General features: G+C 37.0%; 1 protein-coding gene across 4 annotated transcripts in view; it reads right to left on the bottom strand.

Annotated features, from left to right (window-relative positions):
• Positions 1-16,499, bottom strand: part of SMAD4 (SMAD family member 4) — a 116,551-nt gene that overhangs the window by 43,849 nt on the left and 56,203 nt on the right. For all 4 annotated transcript variants that reach the window (XR_005031413.2, XM_036918582.2, XM_057504187.1 and 1 more), the window contains exons 2-4: positions 9,824-10,199; positions 8,191-8,365; positions 7,727-7,756 (exon numbers count right to left, since the gene is read on the bottom strand). Coding sequence is in view for 3 of the 4 variants with exons in the window: in XM_036918582.2 (XP_036774477.1) it covers positions 7,727-7,756; positions 8,191-8,365; positions 9,824-10,072 (454 nt within the window). In the remaining variant the exon portion in view is untranslated. The remainder of the gene's footprint in view (positions 1-7,726; positions 7,757-8,190; positions 8,366-9,823; positions 10,200-16,499) is intronic.

Raw genomic sequence — 16,499 nt, 5'->3', positions numbered from 1 at the left:
AAGCAAGACCAATCTATATGCTGCTTACAAGAAACTCACCTCAAACCCAAAGACATGTACAGACTAAAAGTCAAGGGATGGAAAAACATATTTCAGGCAAACAACAGCGAGAAGAAAGCAGGGGTTGCAGTACTAATATCAGACAAAATAGACTTCAAAACAAAGAAAGTAACAAGAGATAAAGAAGGACACTACATAATGATAAAGGGCTCAGTCCAACAAGAGGATATAACCATTCTAAATATATATGCACCCAACACAGGAGCCCATGTGAAACAAATACTAACAGAACTAAAGGGGGAAATAGACTGCAATGCATTCATTCTAGGAGACTTCAACACACCACTCACCCCAAAGGATAGATCCACCGGGCAGAAAATAAGTAAGGACATGGAAGCACTGAACAACACAGTAGAGCAGATGGACCTAATAGACATCTATAGAACTCTACATCCAAAAGCAACAGGATACACATTCTTCTCAAGTGCACATGGAACATTCTCCAGAATAGACCACATACTAGGCCACAAAAAGAGCCTCAGTAAATTCTAAAAGATTGAAATCCTACCAACCAAGTTTTCAGACCACAAAGGCATAAAACTAGAAATACACTGTACAAAGAAAGCAAAAAGGCTCACAAACACATGGAGGCTAAACAACACGCTCCTAAATAATCAATGGATCAATGAACAAATCAAAATGGAGATCCAGCAATATATGGACACAAATGACAACAACGACACTAAGCCCCAACTTCTGTGGGACACAGCAAAAGCAGTCTTAAGAGGAAAGTATATAGCAATCCAAACATATTTAAAAAAGGAAGAACAATCCCAAATGAACGGTCTAATGTCACAATTATTGAAATTGGAAAAAGAAGAACAAATGAGGCCTAAGGCCAGCAGAAGGAGGGACATAATAAAGATCAGAGAATAAATAAATAAAATTGAGAAGAATAAAACAGTAGCAAAAATCAATGAAACCAAGAGCTGGTTCTTCGAGAAAATAAACAAAACAGATAAACCTTTAGCCAGACTTATAAAGAGGAAAAGAGAGTCAACACAAATCAACAGTATCGGAAACGAGAAAGGAAAAATCACGACAGACCCACAGAAATACAAAGAATTATTAGAGAATACTATGAAAACCTATATGCTAACAAGCTGGGAAACCTAGGAGAAATGGACAACTTCCTAGAAAAATACAACCTTCCAAGACTGACCTAGAAAGAAACAGAAAATCTAAACAGACCAATTACCAGCAACGAAATTGAAGCGGTAATCAAAAAACTACCAAAGAACAAAACCCCAGGGCCAGATGGATTTACCTCGGAATTTTATCAGACATACAGGGAGGATATAGTACCCCTTCTCCTTAAAGTTTTCCAAAAAATAGAGGAGGAGGGGATACTCCCAAACTCATTCTATGAAGCTAACATCACCCTAATACCAAAACCAGGCAAAGACACCACGAAAAAGGAAACTACAGACCAATATCCCTGATGAACGTAGATGCAAAAATACTCAACAAAATATTAGCAAACCGAATTCAAAAATACATCAAAAGGATCATACACCATGACCAAGTGGGATTCATCCCAGGAATGCAAGGATGGTACAACATTCGAAAGTCCATCAACATCATCCACCACATCAACAAAAAGAAAGACAAAAGCCACATGATCATCTCCATAGATGCTGAAAAAGCATTTGACAAAGTTCAACATCCATTCATGATAAAAACTCTCAGCAAAATGGGAATAGAGGGCAAGTACCTCAACATAATAAAGGCCATCTATGATAAACCCACAGCAAACATTATATTGAACAGCAAGAAGCTGAAAGCATTTCCTCTGAGATCGGGAACTAGACAGGGATGCCCACTCTCCACACTGTTATTTAACATAGTACTGGAGGTCCTAGCCACGGCAATCAGACAAAACAAAAAAATACAAGGAATCCAGACTGGTAAAGAAGAAGTTAAATGTCACTATTTGCAGATGACATGATACTGTACATAAAAAACCCTAAAGACTCCACCCCAAAACTACTAGAACTGATATCGGAATACAGCAAAGTTGCAGGATACAAAATCAACACACAGAAATCTGTGGCTTTCCTATATACTAACAATGAACCAACAGAAAGAGAAATCAGGAAAACAACTCCATTCACAATTGCATCAAAAAAAATAAAATACCTAGGAATAAACCTAACCAAAGAAGTGAAAGACTTATACTCTGAGAACTACAAGTCACTCTTAAAAGAAATTAAAGGGGACACTAACAGATGGAAACTCATCCCATGCTCGTGGCTAGGAAGAATTAATATCGTCAAAATGGCCATCCTGCCCAAAGCAATATACAGATTTGATGCAATCCCTATGAAACTACCAGCAACATTCTTCAATGAACTGGAACAAATAATTCAAAAATTCATATGGAACCACCAAGGACCCCGAAGAGCCAAAACAATGCTGACAAAGAAGAATAAAGTAGGGGGGATCTCACTCCCCAACTTCAAGCTCTACTATAAAGCCATAGTAATCAAGACAATTTGGTACTGGCACAAGAACAGAGCCACAGACCAATGGAAAAGACTAGACAATCGAGACATTAACCCAGACATATATGGTCAATTAATATTTGATAAAGGAGCCATGGACATACAATGGCAAAATGACAGTCTCTTCAACAGATGGTGCTGGCAAAACTGGACAGCTACATGTAGGAGAATGAAACTGGACCATTGTCTAACCCCATATACAAAAGTAAACTCAAAATGGATCAAACACCTGAATGTAAGTCACGAAACCATTAAACTCTTGGAAGAAAACATAGGCAAAAACCTCTTAGACATAAACATGAGTGACCTCTTCTTGAACATATCTCCCCGGGCAAGGAAAACAACAGCAAAAATGAACAAGTGGGACTATATTAAGCTGAAATGCCTCTGTACAGCAAAAGACACCATCAACAGAACAAAAAGGAACCCTACAGTATGGGAGAATATATTTGAAAATGACACATCCGATAAAGGCTTGACGTCCAGAATATATAAAGAGCTCACACACCTCAACAAACAAAAAACAAATAACCCAATTAAAAAATGGGCAGAGGAACTGAACAGACGGTTCTCCAAAAAAGAAATACAGATGGCCAACAGATACATGAAAAGATGCTCCACATCGCTAATTATCAGAGAAATGCAAATTAAAACTACAATGAGGTATCACCTCACACCAGTAAGGATGGCTGCCATCCAAAAGACAAACAACAACAAATGTTGGCGAGGCTGTGGAGAAAGGGGAACCCTCCTACACTGCTGGTGGGAATGTAAGTTAGTTCAACCATTGTGGAAAGCAGTATGGAGGTACATCAAAATGCTCAAAACAGACTTACCATTTGACCCAGGAGTTGCACTCCTAGGAATTTACCCTAAGAATGCAGCAATCAAGTTTGAGAAAGACCAGTGCACCCCTATGTTTATCGCAGCACTATTTACAATAGCCAAGAATTGGAAGCAACCTAAAGGTCCATCGATAGATGAATGGATAAAGAAGATGTGCTACATATACACAATGGAATACTACTCAGCCATAAGAAAAGGGCAAATCCTACCATTTGCAGCAACATGGATGGAGCTGGAGGGTATTATGCTCAGTGAAACAAGCCAAGCGGAGAAAGAGAAATACCAAATGATTTCACTCATCTGTGGAAAATAACTACAAAGGAAAAACTGAAGGAGCAAAACAGCAGCAGAATCACAGAACTCAAGAATGGACTAACAGGTACCAAAGGGAAAGGGACTGGGGAGGATTGGTGGGTAGCGAGGGATAAGGGGGGGGAGAAGAAGGGGGGTAGTAAGATTAGCATGCATTGGGGGGGTGGGAGAAAGGGGAGGGCTGTACAACACAGAGAAGGCAAGTAGTGATTCTACAACATTTTGCTCTGCTGATGGACAGTGACTGTAAAGGGGTTTATAGGGGGGACCTGGTATAGGGGAGAGCCTAGTAAACATAATATTCGTCATGTAAGTGCAGATTAATGATACCAAAAAAAAAGGCAGTTCCTGTGTGGTGACCTCCAATGAGTTCTACACAAGGGTATAAAGGGCATATAAAAGTGTAGGCAAAGGGCCTGTTTGTGTTTATACAGAGGATCAAAGCCTAATTGGGCTACCCCGAAAATCAACTAAGATATGATATGAAAAAGAACTTCCAACATCAGCACTCTCTGGAAGACTCATGCCAGAAGACGATCATCAAAAAACCCCAACAAAGATCCACGCACTGCTACAGGTGTAAATGCACTCATCCCACCAGTTCCTGGACTTGTCATGGGAATGAAGGAGATATCTAAGCTGGCCTGTGCATACAGTAAAACAACAAATTTGACTGGATCTATACTGTTGGAACTCAACCAAGAATTAGGAGAAGTGCAAATCATAGCGCTCCAAAATCTTACAACTACAGACTATTTACTGTTAAAAGAACATATGGGATGTGAACAGTCCCCAGGAATGGGTTGTTTTAATTTGTCTGATTTCTCTCAGACTGTTCAAGTTCAGTTGGACAATATCTACCATATCATAGATAAGTTTTCACAAATGCCTAAGGTGCCTAACTGGTTTTCTTGGTTTCACTGGAGATGGATGGTAATTACAGGTATGCTTTTTGTTATGTAACTATACTCCTATTATGTTAATGTGTGTGCGCAATTTAAGTAGTAGTTTAAAACCTATCCATGCTGAAGTTACTCTACAAGAAGATATGTCAAAGAAATAATCAATTTTCCCAGGTTTTCTTCCGCCTGCTACTTCTATAGCTTTTCTTCTTCCCACCTAATCACAACCTTTAAATAGAATTCGTGCCTCATATCGAATTTACCGAGTATCATAATTCTTCCAAGTGGTAAAGATACCTGAAGACAAATGCTGGGCACAGAAGCCACAGGGCATTAATATGCAAAGAAGTAAAAAGCTAACCTTTTCAAACAATAAGGCTTCTCTCTCACTTACCAACTTAACATTTCTCTGTATGGCTCCGGAAGATGACTGGTTAGCCAGAGACGGGTAAGATTCCTCAAGGGAGGAACAACCTAAGACAGGCACAGTCGCAGGGGGGCCATCAGGTGAGAAATTGGAAATCAACAGAGGTGAGGCTTAGAACCTCACCCCCCCTGTTCTGAGAGAAATCTTCTGCATACGTGGATGTTTTATTGCCCTTGTCTAGCTTGGATTAACACATAGTCTACAGGCACACACCTGATCATCTACATTTGCTCTCTTACAACACTAAACTATGTTTTCTACCTTTATCTTGTATCTACCTACCACTTCAGCATTTTATTAAAAATAATAATAATAAAGAGAGAAATGTGGTATCCACATATAAATCAAGTATAAAAACCAAATGAGTATTCATATTTGAACTGACTGTTTATAGTTCATAATGAATGAGCAAAACCGAAAGTTTCTGTGATGACTGCCCTTGTCCTGTTCACCATGTAACTTATTCACTATGTAAGAATTTCTTCTTCATGTAAGAACTTGTTTGTTATGCTTCAGAAGGTTGGAGACTGATGAAAATTAGGCTTGGGGTGGACTGATGATTGTGCATTGAGCACTGACTCCCCTATACAGAATTTTATTGTTGTTAACAATCATTTGATCAATAAATATGAGAGATGCCCTCACAAAAAAAAAAAAAAAAAGTACACACTTCCAGTTGTAAAATAAATAAATAACCGGGATGTAATGTACAGCATAAGGAATATAGTCAAAATATTGTAACAACTTGGTATGGTGATAGCTGGTACCTAGAATTATCATGTATATAAATGTTGAATCACTGTGTTGTACACCTGAAACTAATATAATACTGTGTGTCAACTACCCTTCAATAAAAAATAATTATTTACAAAAAAAAAGAAAAACTGAAGCCACCAGGCTCATCCTAGGTCTGTGCTTTTTATCTCTACCAGCATGCAAGGCACAGCACTTGTCTGATGGTACTGTCACTGTCTTATGTACTTTTTCTTCCCTCCGGTAGACTATGATCTCCAGAGAGTGGAGAAAACACACCTTATTTACCCTAAGGTTCCTGGAACCTAACACAGTACCAGGCAATACATGCTCATTAAATATTTGTTAAAATACATACATAGGTCATTGCAGTCATGGGAAGTTTCATGAAAGATGAGATAGGCTGGAAATGATTACCACCAAGATTCCAACTCAAAAGTGAAGGAACTATCCTGTTTTCTTAACTTTTAGTTTCCTGACTTTGTATCACTTCTTTGTCCAAATCTAGAAGGAGCTATGAAAAACACCTATTGTTTTCTGAGGAAATAAAGCCATTGAAGCCTTTGCAAACCACCACTAGGGGGATCTACAAGGCTGAATACAGCCCTGGAGCCACTGAAAAGAGGCTATCAACTCACACAATCCCATCAGTACCAGGTACTGGTAACAGCAGTATTTTTGGTCAGGAAGGAACATGATGACTCTTCAGATTTGGATCCCCTCATAACCACCTTCCTAGGGAGATTCTGATACAGTTACCACTACAGTCTCCCAACCCCTAACACCTACCGAGCTAAATAAATACTTAATTCTCCAAAAACATGGATGGAGAATGGTGAAGATATGAAGGGTATTTACTTCAAAGAAAAGTGATACCAATGTCTGTGTGACAAAGAGGCAAGACTTTAACCAATCTTAAAGCTACCTTTCCCAGACCACCATGACCAATCTCAATTACCAAATAACCCACTGTTCTCAGAACCTACTAACCATTAACAGGTACCAAAAGGCACTAGGGTCTTCCTCTATTATTAGTGACATGAAAGAAAAGTGCAAGAAAAAAACAAGTACACTTTCATGTTCTTCCTAAATTTTAAGGTCAGTTGACATTACTGACCCACCTCTAAGATCTGCAACAAGAGTTCCAAGCCATTCATTTCCCTCCAGAACAATGACACACCTTTCCAAGATGATAGTGGTTCTTTACCAGAGTTTCTCTGCAAATTAATTAATTCTTACAGAAATTTTAGTTAATGAACATGTTCTAAGTAACAGAGCTAAGGTTTTAACAGATCTCTGCTCTCAAATACCACACTAAAAGCAATACAAAAACACTCCTCCCTATTTCATTTCCCTACCTCAAAACACTTTCTCCTTTTTAAAATAGGGTTAGATCTGTGATAACCATATACTTTAAAATAGCCTTGTTATATTTACTCAAAATGTAACAAGACTGAAAAAAATAAAATTTGTAGTTGTAAATCATCCTTAAAATTATCTATTATTCATAAAAATACATTAGGCTGAAATGAAGAAAAATGGGAATACTGGTATTTTTAAAGAATGCTACATGTTTCCAAATTTTCAAATATCACATGTATTTACACCAACTTAAATGGGCTCTGTGAAATTTTCTTACAAAATAGCTTGTTTTTGCCAATTCAAGTAATATTGTCTTTTATGTTCCCCATCATATATTTTATACTACTTTGGTTCACAAATAGCAGTTCAAATTCAAAGAGCCAACAGCCTGTGTAAATCCAGTTTTAAATGCTGATGCATGACAAAAAAATAATCTACATTTCCAAAGCAATAATTTTTTAATAAATATTTCCAGCATCAACACAAATTCTAGGTCAATAAAAAATAGAGGGGACAGGATAAAAGAAAACAGAAAAAGTTACAAGAAAGAGATTACCTACCATTACTCTGCAATGTTAATCCTGAGAGATCTTAATTTTTTTAAAGGGGAAAAGAAAATGAAACATTAATCATTATTATGAAAATACTTTCCACTGTTTTCAAAATGACAGAATGTAAATTTAAGGCAGAGATTCAAACTTCACAAACCATTTCAAGAATAGTAGTATAAATGCTATCTGACAATTCATAAACTATTCAATTCTACAATTCTTTCCATCTTAACTTTTCAAAAAAAGTTCTAAATGGGCAAAATACCAACTGTATATAGTTTTACCAGTCAAAATACATTTGTTCCAAAGTTTAAATTTAAATATCTGTATTTCTTAAATTTAAAATGCCTAATTCTTTAACCTTGGCTGAAGTGGTGGCTATCTCCAAACTTAGAATTTAACTTAGAAAAATTAAAACACTACTGAGATCTTTTCCCTTTGTGCTTCTAAGGGTAAAATCAAAGTCTACTTACCAATTCCAGGTGATACAACTCGTTCATAGTGATAAGGATTCACACAGACACTATCACATTTTAAGTCAAATGCATACTGACAATATTTAACATGTTTTAGTTCGTTTTTGTGAAGATCAGGCCACCTCCAAAGTCGGGCATAGATCACATGAGGAAATCCTTTCCGACCAGCCACCTAGGAAAAATAAATGAACATTTATTGAGCAAACGTGACACACATCACACAAGGCACTTTACATATCTCATTTAATGCTTACAATCCACAAATCAGTATTATAATCCCCATTTTATAAATGAGAAAATTAAAACTTACTTGGCCATGGTAACAAGGCAGTTAATTTAGGTATGATTTCATGGCCCATGCTCAGGTTTTAAAAAAACAAAAGAAATGTGAGTTTGTTGTAGTAGCCATGCCTAAAATCTAGAAATAAAATTTTTACATCTAATGTACTACTACAGGAGATACGTAGTTCTATGAGAAAAATGTGATCAGTGAAAATGAAAATTTGTAAAATGTAAGTTTTTCCTCAAGTTTTTAAGGTACGCTTGAATAGTTCCAGATTATTTGTCATATATAAGTACCAAACATACAATATCAGATCTCTACATTATAAAAGTGATGCCGGGGTTCTTGTTTGCGGAGCCAAAGAATGAACTTGGCAAACACTCGAGGTAGGAGAGCAAGGCAGAGGCTTTTATTTAGAGAGAGAAAGCAAGAGGACAGAGCTCCCGGCTCACGCCAGGAGGAGGCGAGAATCCCAGGGGTGGTGTCTTGTCTAGGGGTTTTATAGGCAGTTGAGAGACAAAGGGCTAGGGATATACACCTGCTAAGTGGTCCCAAACTGTTTATCTTTGAAGAGACAGTAAGTTTCTTATTAGTCTTCCTGGTTATTTACAAGAAATTTACTGCTCTGATTTCCTCCCAGGATAGCAGCTTCCTGGTCTGGGAGCATATCACTCAAGACTGCCTGCTTTGCTCCCAAGGTGGGCTGAGTTATTGTCTGTTTGTTAAAGGGTATGTTAAGAAAGTTACTTTTTAACAAATTGAGTTTTAAAATCTTAATTTCAAGATGGAATCCTTCCTGTTTGTTTTGGGTTTGCTTGTTAAATTGCCCAGGTGGCAAATCACTTGTCTAGGGCTGGAGGAAGAAAAGCAGCATCTGGGTAGAGTCAGAAAAAGAAACTGGGCCCCCCAGCAGGCCAAAGCAAATCCCACCATGGATTATCTTGCTTTGTTTTTTCCAGAGGCCCTCACCCTACTCTAAGCCCACCGTCCCTGTCTCAAAAGGACCAAGCCTAACTCAGTTTTTTAAATGTAATATGATACCAAAAAAGAAAAAAAAAGTCTACAAGGAAGAATACTAAAGTGATAAAGGTGTGGGTTTTCTTCTGCTTTTTATTTTTATGTTCTACACTAAACCTTTTTTAGTCAGAACATTAAAAACTTTTAAGATATATGTATATTATTATAGGAAAGCATATTCTTCCATCTATTCTCATGTGTACTGGTACAGGATATACAGTATCTGAAAAGATGGAGCAAACAATTATCCAACAGTAATTTAAGAGGACACAAAATTTTTAAAAATCTGCCACTAGAGAAGATATAGAAAAACTCTGGTACAAGACTAACCTGAAGCCTTCCATCCAGTGTTCTCTGTATGGTAACACACTTGCTAGGATGAGCTCCATTTGTAGTTATAGCTGTTATTAAAGAATCCAATTCATCTTTTTTCTCCTTCAGCTTCTTCACCAAACTTTCAATTGCTCTTTTTGCAAATGTTTCACTCTCTCCGCCTTGTCTATGGCACATCAAACTATGTACAATGCTCAAACAGGCATCATTACTTGTTGGGGTATTTGTGATAGACATATTGTCCATTTGTTAAAAGTTTTTCTTTTAAGTCAAATACTCTCCAATTTCCGGAGCAATTTTGATCTCGGAGGCAGTGGAAAACAACAGCTAACGTTGCAAGAAAAATTGTTAGACATGTGGAATTCAGGACAACCTAAAAAAAATGAGAGAAAGATATTAAAACACATTTCACAAAGTGGATTCAATTACTTGGGAGAAGATGGAATTGCTCAAGTTAAGTCAAAGACTCAATGTACATAATTAAAATTTGGTGCTTAGAGTCTTAAATGTCTTAATTAACATGTCACTGTTTTTGACACTCCAAAAATATTAAACTTAGGTTTTCTCAATATTATAGAGGCATGCTCAGTCATCTTATTGACTGTACTAATCACCCTAAAGTAAAATTTTAACAGCAATTTTTGAAAGGATTACTCTATGAAGATGAGCACTTTAAAATATTAACAACTAGTTAAGTCTAAAAGTCTACCACTGATACACATGAAAAACTCACTATCATCTGGTACCAACTACTGTTTATCAGTTTAAAACACCCATCTTTGTTAAAAGAGATCACTGATAATAATTTTAAAAAAGAATAATTTAACAATGGGCAAAGAATTGTAATACTCATTTCACTAAAGAAGCATGGTCAATAAACACGAAAGATGCTCAACATCATTAGTCATTAGGGAAATGAAAATCAAAACCACAAAGAGATAGCACTGCACACCCACTAGCTTGGATAAATCAAAGGGATAGACAATAGTAAGTACTGATGAGGAAATGGTGAAAATGGCACCCTTATACACTGCTGGTGGGATCACAAAATGATGCAGCTACTTTGGAAAGCAGCTTGACAGTTCTTCAAAATTTAAACAGTGTTTCCATATGACCCAGCAATTTCACCAAACCAACTCATCAATCTCTACCAAAACCTATTCCTCTTCTGATGACCATTACTTGTAACTACCACTTGTAAATCCCACTCAATTACCCAGCATTAGAAGCTTGGTAAATTATCTTTGACCTACCTCTCGCTTTCTTCTCTACACCTTAGTCATTTTTATTAGTCTCCTCCTTTTTCTTCTCTAGGACACTGCTGTAGTTTTGGGCCTCCATAGCATTTTTATCAATCACGTGGTATTTAACATGTGCTCTGTTCTACTGTTTTCCTTGTTACATAAATGCCTGTATCCTCAACTAATTATAAACTCCATGCAGAGAAGAAGCAGTTTGTCTTACACCCTTGAATACTTACCTACTTGCCTATACTTAACAAATACATATTGCAAGTATACTTTCTAGATAACCAAAGATTACCTGCACGCGGGGGGCGGGGGGGGTGGGCGGGGGGGAGGGTTGTGGAGTCAGAGATACAGATCAGAATCCCAGCTCTTACACTAACTAAGTAGTTGGACAAATTAAGGTACTTAACATCTCTGAACCTGGATTAAAAGGAAGGTATGTAGAGCTTGAAGAAGAAATCTATATGAAGTGCCTAGCACATAATGCTCAGTAAAAAGCAGCTATTGTCCAAATACTAAAACATTTAATTATTTTAAAAGATTTTCCGAGAATAGTTTCATTTTTCTGCATTTTCTCCTATTAAAACTTGTCAAAGAAAATTGTGGAGGGCAGGAACAGAAATAAACCACTCATCCAGGACTAACAATTCAAAGGCATATAGGAGCCAGGCAACTGATATGAATGAATAAAATATGCCAGGTATAAAGAAAAGTACTAGGGAGTACAAGTGCATGTCCATCTCAAGTGTGAAGCTTCTACTCATGGCAGAAATGGCATTTCAGAATGTGAGCCCACTGCTGCCAAATCTTCAATGACCATTTATATATGTGAAATCCCATTTTTAAGTATCAGTAACTTATTTGCGGAGGAGGAGGAGGAAGGAATATAGAGGAAATGAAACTACTGTGTATGCCAAACAAAACATCTTCATCTAAAATCTGGCCCAAGAGAACCAACCAACAATTTAAAATCAGTGAATGCCAACCTTACAACAATCTAAATTTCTTCAAAATTTAATCCTTCAAAGTGCAATTTACGATGTCTGAATTTCTCCAAGAGTTTTTCCTAATATACTGTCTCTTCTCCCCCAGGTCCTGGAGGAGAATTACCTCCCCCAATGTGTTCACTGTTTGTTCCCTGGTATGTTACTTGATCTGTTCCCTCAAATTAAAAACACACTCCAATTACAATCACATTATAGCACAGTTTTTCATTGTGTGTTTGTCTCACACTCTGTTGCCACAAATCTACAAGTTCAAGAAAACAGCAACACTTTCTCATCTCCGAAATGTACCATGCACAGTTCCTGACATACATACATGAGGCAAATGTCTGTGGATTAACTACAGCTTTTTTATTCTGGGTATTTCCTTGCAATAAATTTTGAAGAGTGTAAATGCTTCTGTTGTTGAACGCATTTTCTGGCATTATATTTCAAAAGATATATACCAATTAATAATGTAATTAAGGTCTTTGAGTGTAATTATGTTACCACAATCTCACCATCAGATGTTATCATTTCTAAAGTTTAAGATATCTGGGGGCCTAATAGTATATTAGGAACTGTTTCAACTGCACATTTGTTTAAAAACTAACAAAAATGTCCTCACTTAACAAACACAGCTTTCTCATGTTTTTGTCTTTGTTGTATTCCTATGAGCACAAGTGCCTAAAACATAAAAGTTCCTTGTATAAAGATAATACCAGCAGGAGTATACAGATGTTTTCCAACATTGAATAGCTCTTGATTATAATTTTTTAAAGACTGGTATGGAACAAGGATGACTAGACTGGTATAAATAAAATTACATGCTCTAATTAAAGCTCTAGCAACATGACTGAGCAAGTTAACATGTTTTTCAATTCTCCTATCTATAAAATGGGAACAATACCTTGCTAACTTTATAGACTCATGTAATCAAATGCAAGGGTACATAAAAGCAATCTGGCAACCACAAACTGACCAATTTAACACACACTGCTATCTACTGGTATGCACAAAGCCCTACAGATACAAAAACAAGTAGTACATAATCAGTAAGCAGCTCTCAGCTCTATCAGATGAAACATACCATTTTTGTTCCATTTTTGCAACAAATTGTTTAAATCACAGAGCTAGCTATCCTGAAACAAAGTTCAACTTACACATATTTTTAACAATTTAACAATGCCCTAACTATAATATAAAAAGACTAATATATAATACAGTATGTATTTCAATAAAAATACTCAGGCATGTCAACAAATTCAGAAAGTATAATAAAGAGGTTAGATGTTTGAACTTATATATAGGATCATTGTAAATACGACAGCTGTAAATTCAGATCTTCTAAGACAAGTTGTTTGTTTTGGCAACTCAAATAGCACAATGGCACTGCTGCTGATGGGATGGATTTTCCAAAATGATTAACTCTTGATAAATTTCCAAACACAACTTAAATTAAGAAACTAAATTAAGAGAAACTTAATTCATAAAAATTGAGTATATAAGATGGAGTTACATTCTCAGCTAATTATATGTTTTCCAACTACACGAATTTCTGGGGCATTTATTTTTCTTTTTATTTTATTATTATTATTTTTTGGTATCTACAATTACATGAGGAACATTATGTTTACCAGACTCCCCCAACACCAAGTCCCCCCCACATACCCCATCACAGTCGCTATCCATCAGCGTAGTAAGATGCTGTAGAATCACTACTTGTCTTCTCTGTGTTGCACAGCCCTCCCCGTGCCCCCCCTACATTATACATGCTAATCGTAAGGCCCCCTTTCTCCCCGCCCCCCTTAACCCTCCCTTCCCACCCACCTTCCCCAGTCCCTTTCCCTTTGGAAACTGTTAGTCCATTCTTGGGTTCTGTGAGTCAGCTGCTGTTTTGTTCCCTCAGTTTCTTCTTTGCTCTTATACTCCACATATGAGTGAAATCATTTGGTATTTGTCTTTCTCCACCTGGCTTATTTCACTGAGCATAATACCCTCTAGCTCCATCCATGTTGTTGCAAATGGTAGAATTTGTTTTCTTCTTATGGCTGAATAATATTCCATTGTGTATATGTACCACATCTTCTTTATCCATTCATCTACTGATGGACACTTAGGTTGCTTCCATTTCTTGGCTATTGTAAATAGTGCTGTGATAAACATAGGGCTGCTGCATTCTTAGGGTAAATTCCTGGAAGTGGAATTCCTGGATCAAATGGTATTTCTATTTTGAGCTTTTTGAGGAACCTCCATACTGCTTTCCACAATGGTTGAACTAGTTTACATTCCCACCAGCAGTGTAGGAGGGTTCCCCTTTCTCCAAAACCTCGCCAACATTTGTTGTTGTTTGTCTTTTGGATGGTGGCCATCCTTACCGGTGTGAGGTGATATCTCACTGCGGTTTTAATTTGCATTTCTCTGATGACCAACAATGTGGAGCATCTTTTCATGTGCCTGTTGGCCATCTGAATTTCTTCTTTGGAGAACTCTCTGTTCAGATCCTCTGCCCGTTTTGTAATTGAATTATTTGCTTTTTGTTTGTTGAGTTGCGTGAGCTCTTTATATATTTTGGATGTCAACCCTTTATCAAATCTGTCATTTATGAATATATTCTCCCATACTGTAGGATGCCTTTTTGTTCTACTGATGGTGTCCTCTGCTGTACAGAAGCTTTTCAGCCTGATATAGTCCCACTTGCTCATTTTTGCTTTTGTTTCCCTTGCCCGGGGAGATATGTTCATGAAGAAGTTGCTCATGTTTATGTCCAAGAGATTTTTGCCTATGTTTTTTTCTAAGAATTTTATGGTTTCATGACTTACATTCAGGTCTTTGATTCATTTCTAATTTACTTTTGTATATGGGGTTAGACAATGATCCAGTTTCATTCTCTTACATGTAGCTGTCCAGTTTTGCCAACACCAGCTGTTGAAGAGACTGTCATTTCTCCATTGTGTGTCCATGGCTCCTTTATCATATATTAATTGACCGTATATGTTTGGGTTAATATCTGGACTCTCTATTCTGTTCCACTGGTCTGTGGGTCTGTTTTTCTGCCAGTACCAAACTGTCTTGATTACTGTGGCTTTGTAGTACAGCTTGAAGTTGGGAAGTGAAATGGCCCCTGCTTTATTCTTCCTTCTCAGGATTGCTTTGGCTATTCGGGGTCTTTTGTGGTTCCATATGAATTTTATAACTATTTGTTTCAGTTCGTTGAGTTGTTGGTATTTTGATAGGCATTGCATTGAATCTGTAGATTGCTTCAGGCTGGATGGTCATTTTGACAATATTAATTCTTCCTAGCCAAGAGTATGGAATGAGTTTCCATTTGTTAGTGTCCTCTTTAATTTCTCTTAAGAGTGTCTTGTAGTTTTCAGGGTATAGGTGTTTCACTTCCTTGGTTCGGTTTATTCCTAGGTATTTTATTCTTTTTGATGCAATTGTGAATGAAATTGTTTTCCTGATTTCTCTTTCTGTTAATTTATCATTATTGTATAGGAAAGCAACAGATTTCTGTGTATTAATTTTGTATCCTGCAACTTTGCTGAATTCAGATATTAGTTCTAGTAGTTTTGGAATGGAGTCTTCAGGGTTTTTTATGTACAACATCATGTCATCTACAAACAGTGACAGTTTGACTTCCTCTTTACCAATCTGGATGCCTTGCATTTCTTTGTTTTGTCTGACTGCCGTGGCTAGGACCTCCAGTACTATATTGAATAACAGTAGGGAGAGTGGGCATCCCTGTCTTGTTCCCGATCTCAGAGGAAAAGCTTTCAGCTTCTCGCTGTTCAGTATATTGGCTGTGGGTTTGTCATCTATGGCCTTTATTATGTTGAGGTACTTGCCCTCTATACCCAGTTTGTTGAGTTTTTATCACTAATGGATGTTGAATTTTATCAAATGCTTTTTCACCATCTATGGAAATGTTCATGTGGTTTCTGTCCTTATTTTTGATGTGGTGGACAATGTTGATGGATTTTCGAATGTTGTACCATCCTTGCATCCCTGAGATGAATCCCACTTGATCATGGTGTATGATCTTCTTGATGTATTTTTTAATTCAGTTCGCTAATATTTTGCTGAGTATTTTTTCATCTATATTCATCAGGGATATTGGTCTGTAATTTTCTTTTTTGGTGGGGTCTTTGCCTGGTTTTGGTATTAGAGTGATGCTGGCTTCATAGAACGAGTTTGGAAGTATTCCCTCCTCTTCCATTTTTTGGAAAACTTTAAGGAGAATGGGTATTGTGTCTTCTCTATATGTCTGATAAAATTTAGCAGTGAATCCATCTGGACCAGGGATTTTGTTCTTGGGTAGTTTTTTGATTACCAATTCAATTTCTTTGCTAATAATTGGTCTGTTTAGATTTTCTGTTTCTTCCTTGGTCAGTCTTGAAAGGTTGTATTTTTCTAGTAAGTTGTCCATCTCTTCTAGGTTTT

This window comes from Manis pentadactyla, chromosome 6 (assembly GCF_030020395.1).
Source record: "Manis pentadactyla isolate mManPen7 chromosome 6, mManPen7.hap1, whole genome shotgun sequence".
NCBI lineage: Eukaryota > Metazoa > Chordata > Mammalia > Pholidota > Manidae > Manis > Manis pentadactyla.
Note: the sequence above shows the minus strand (reverse complement) of the source record. Positions and strands in the feature narration are given on the sequence as shown.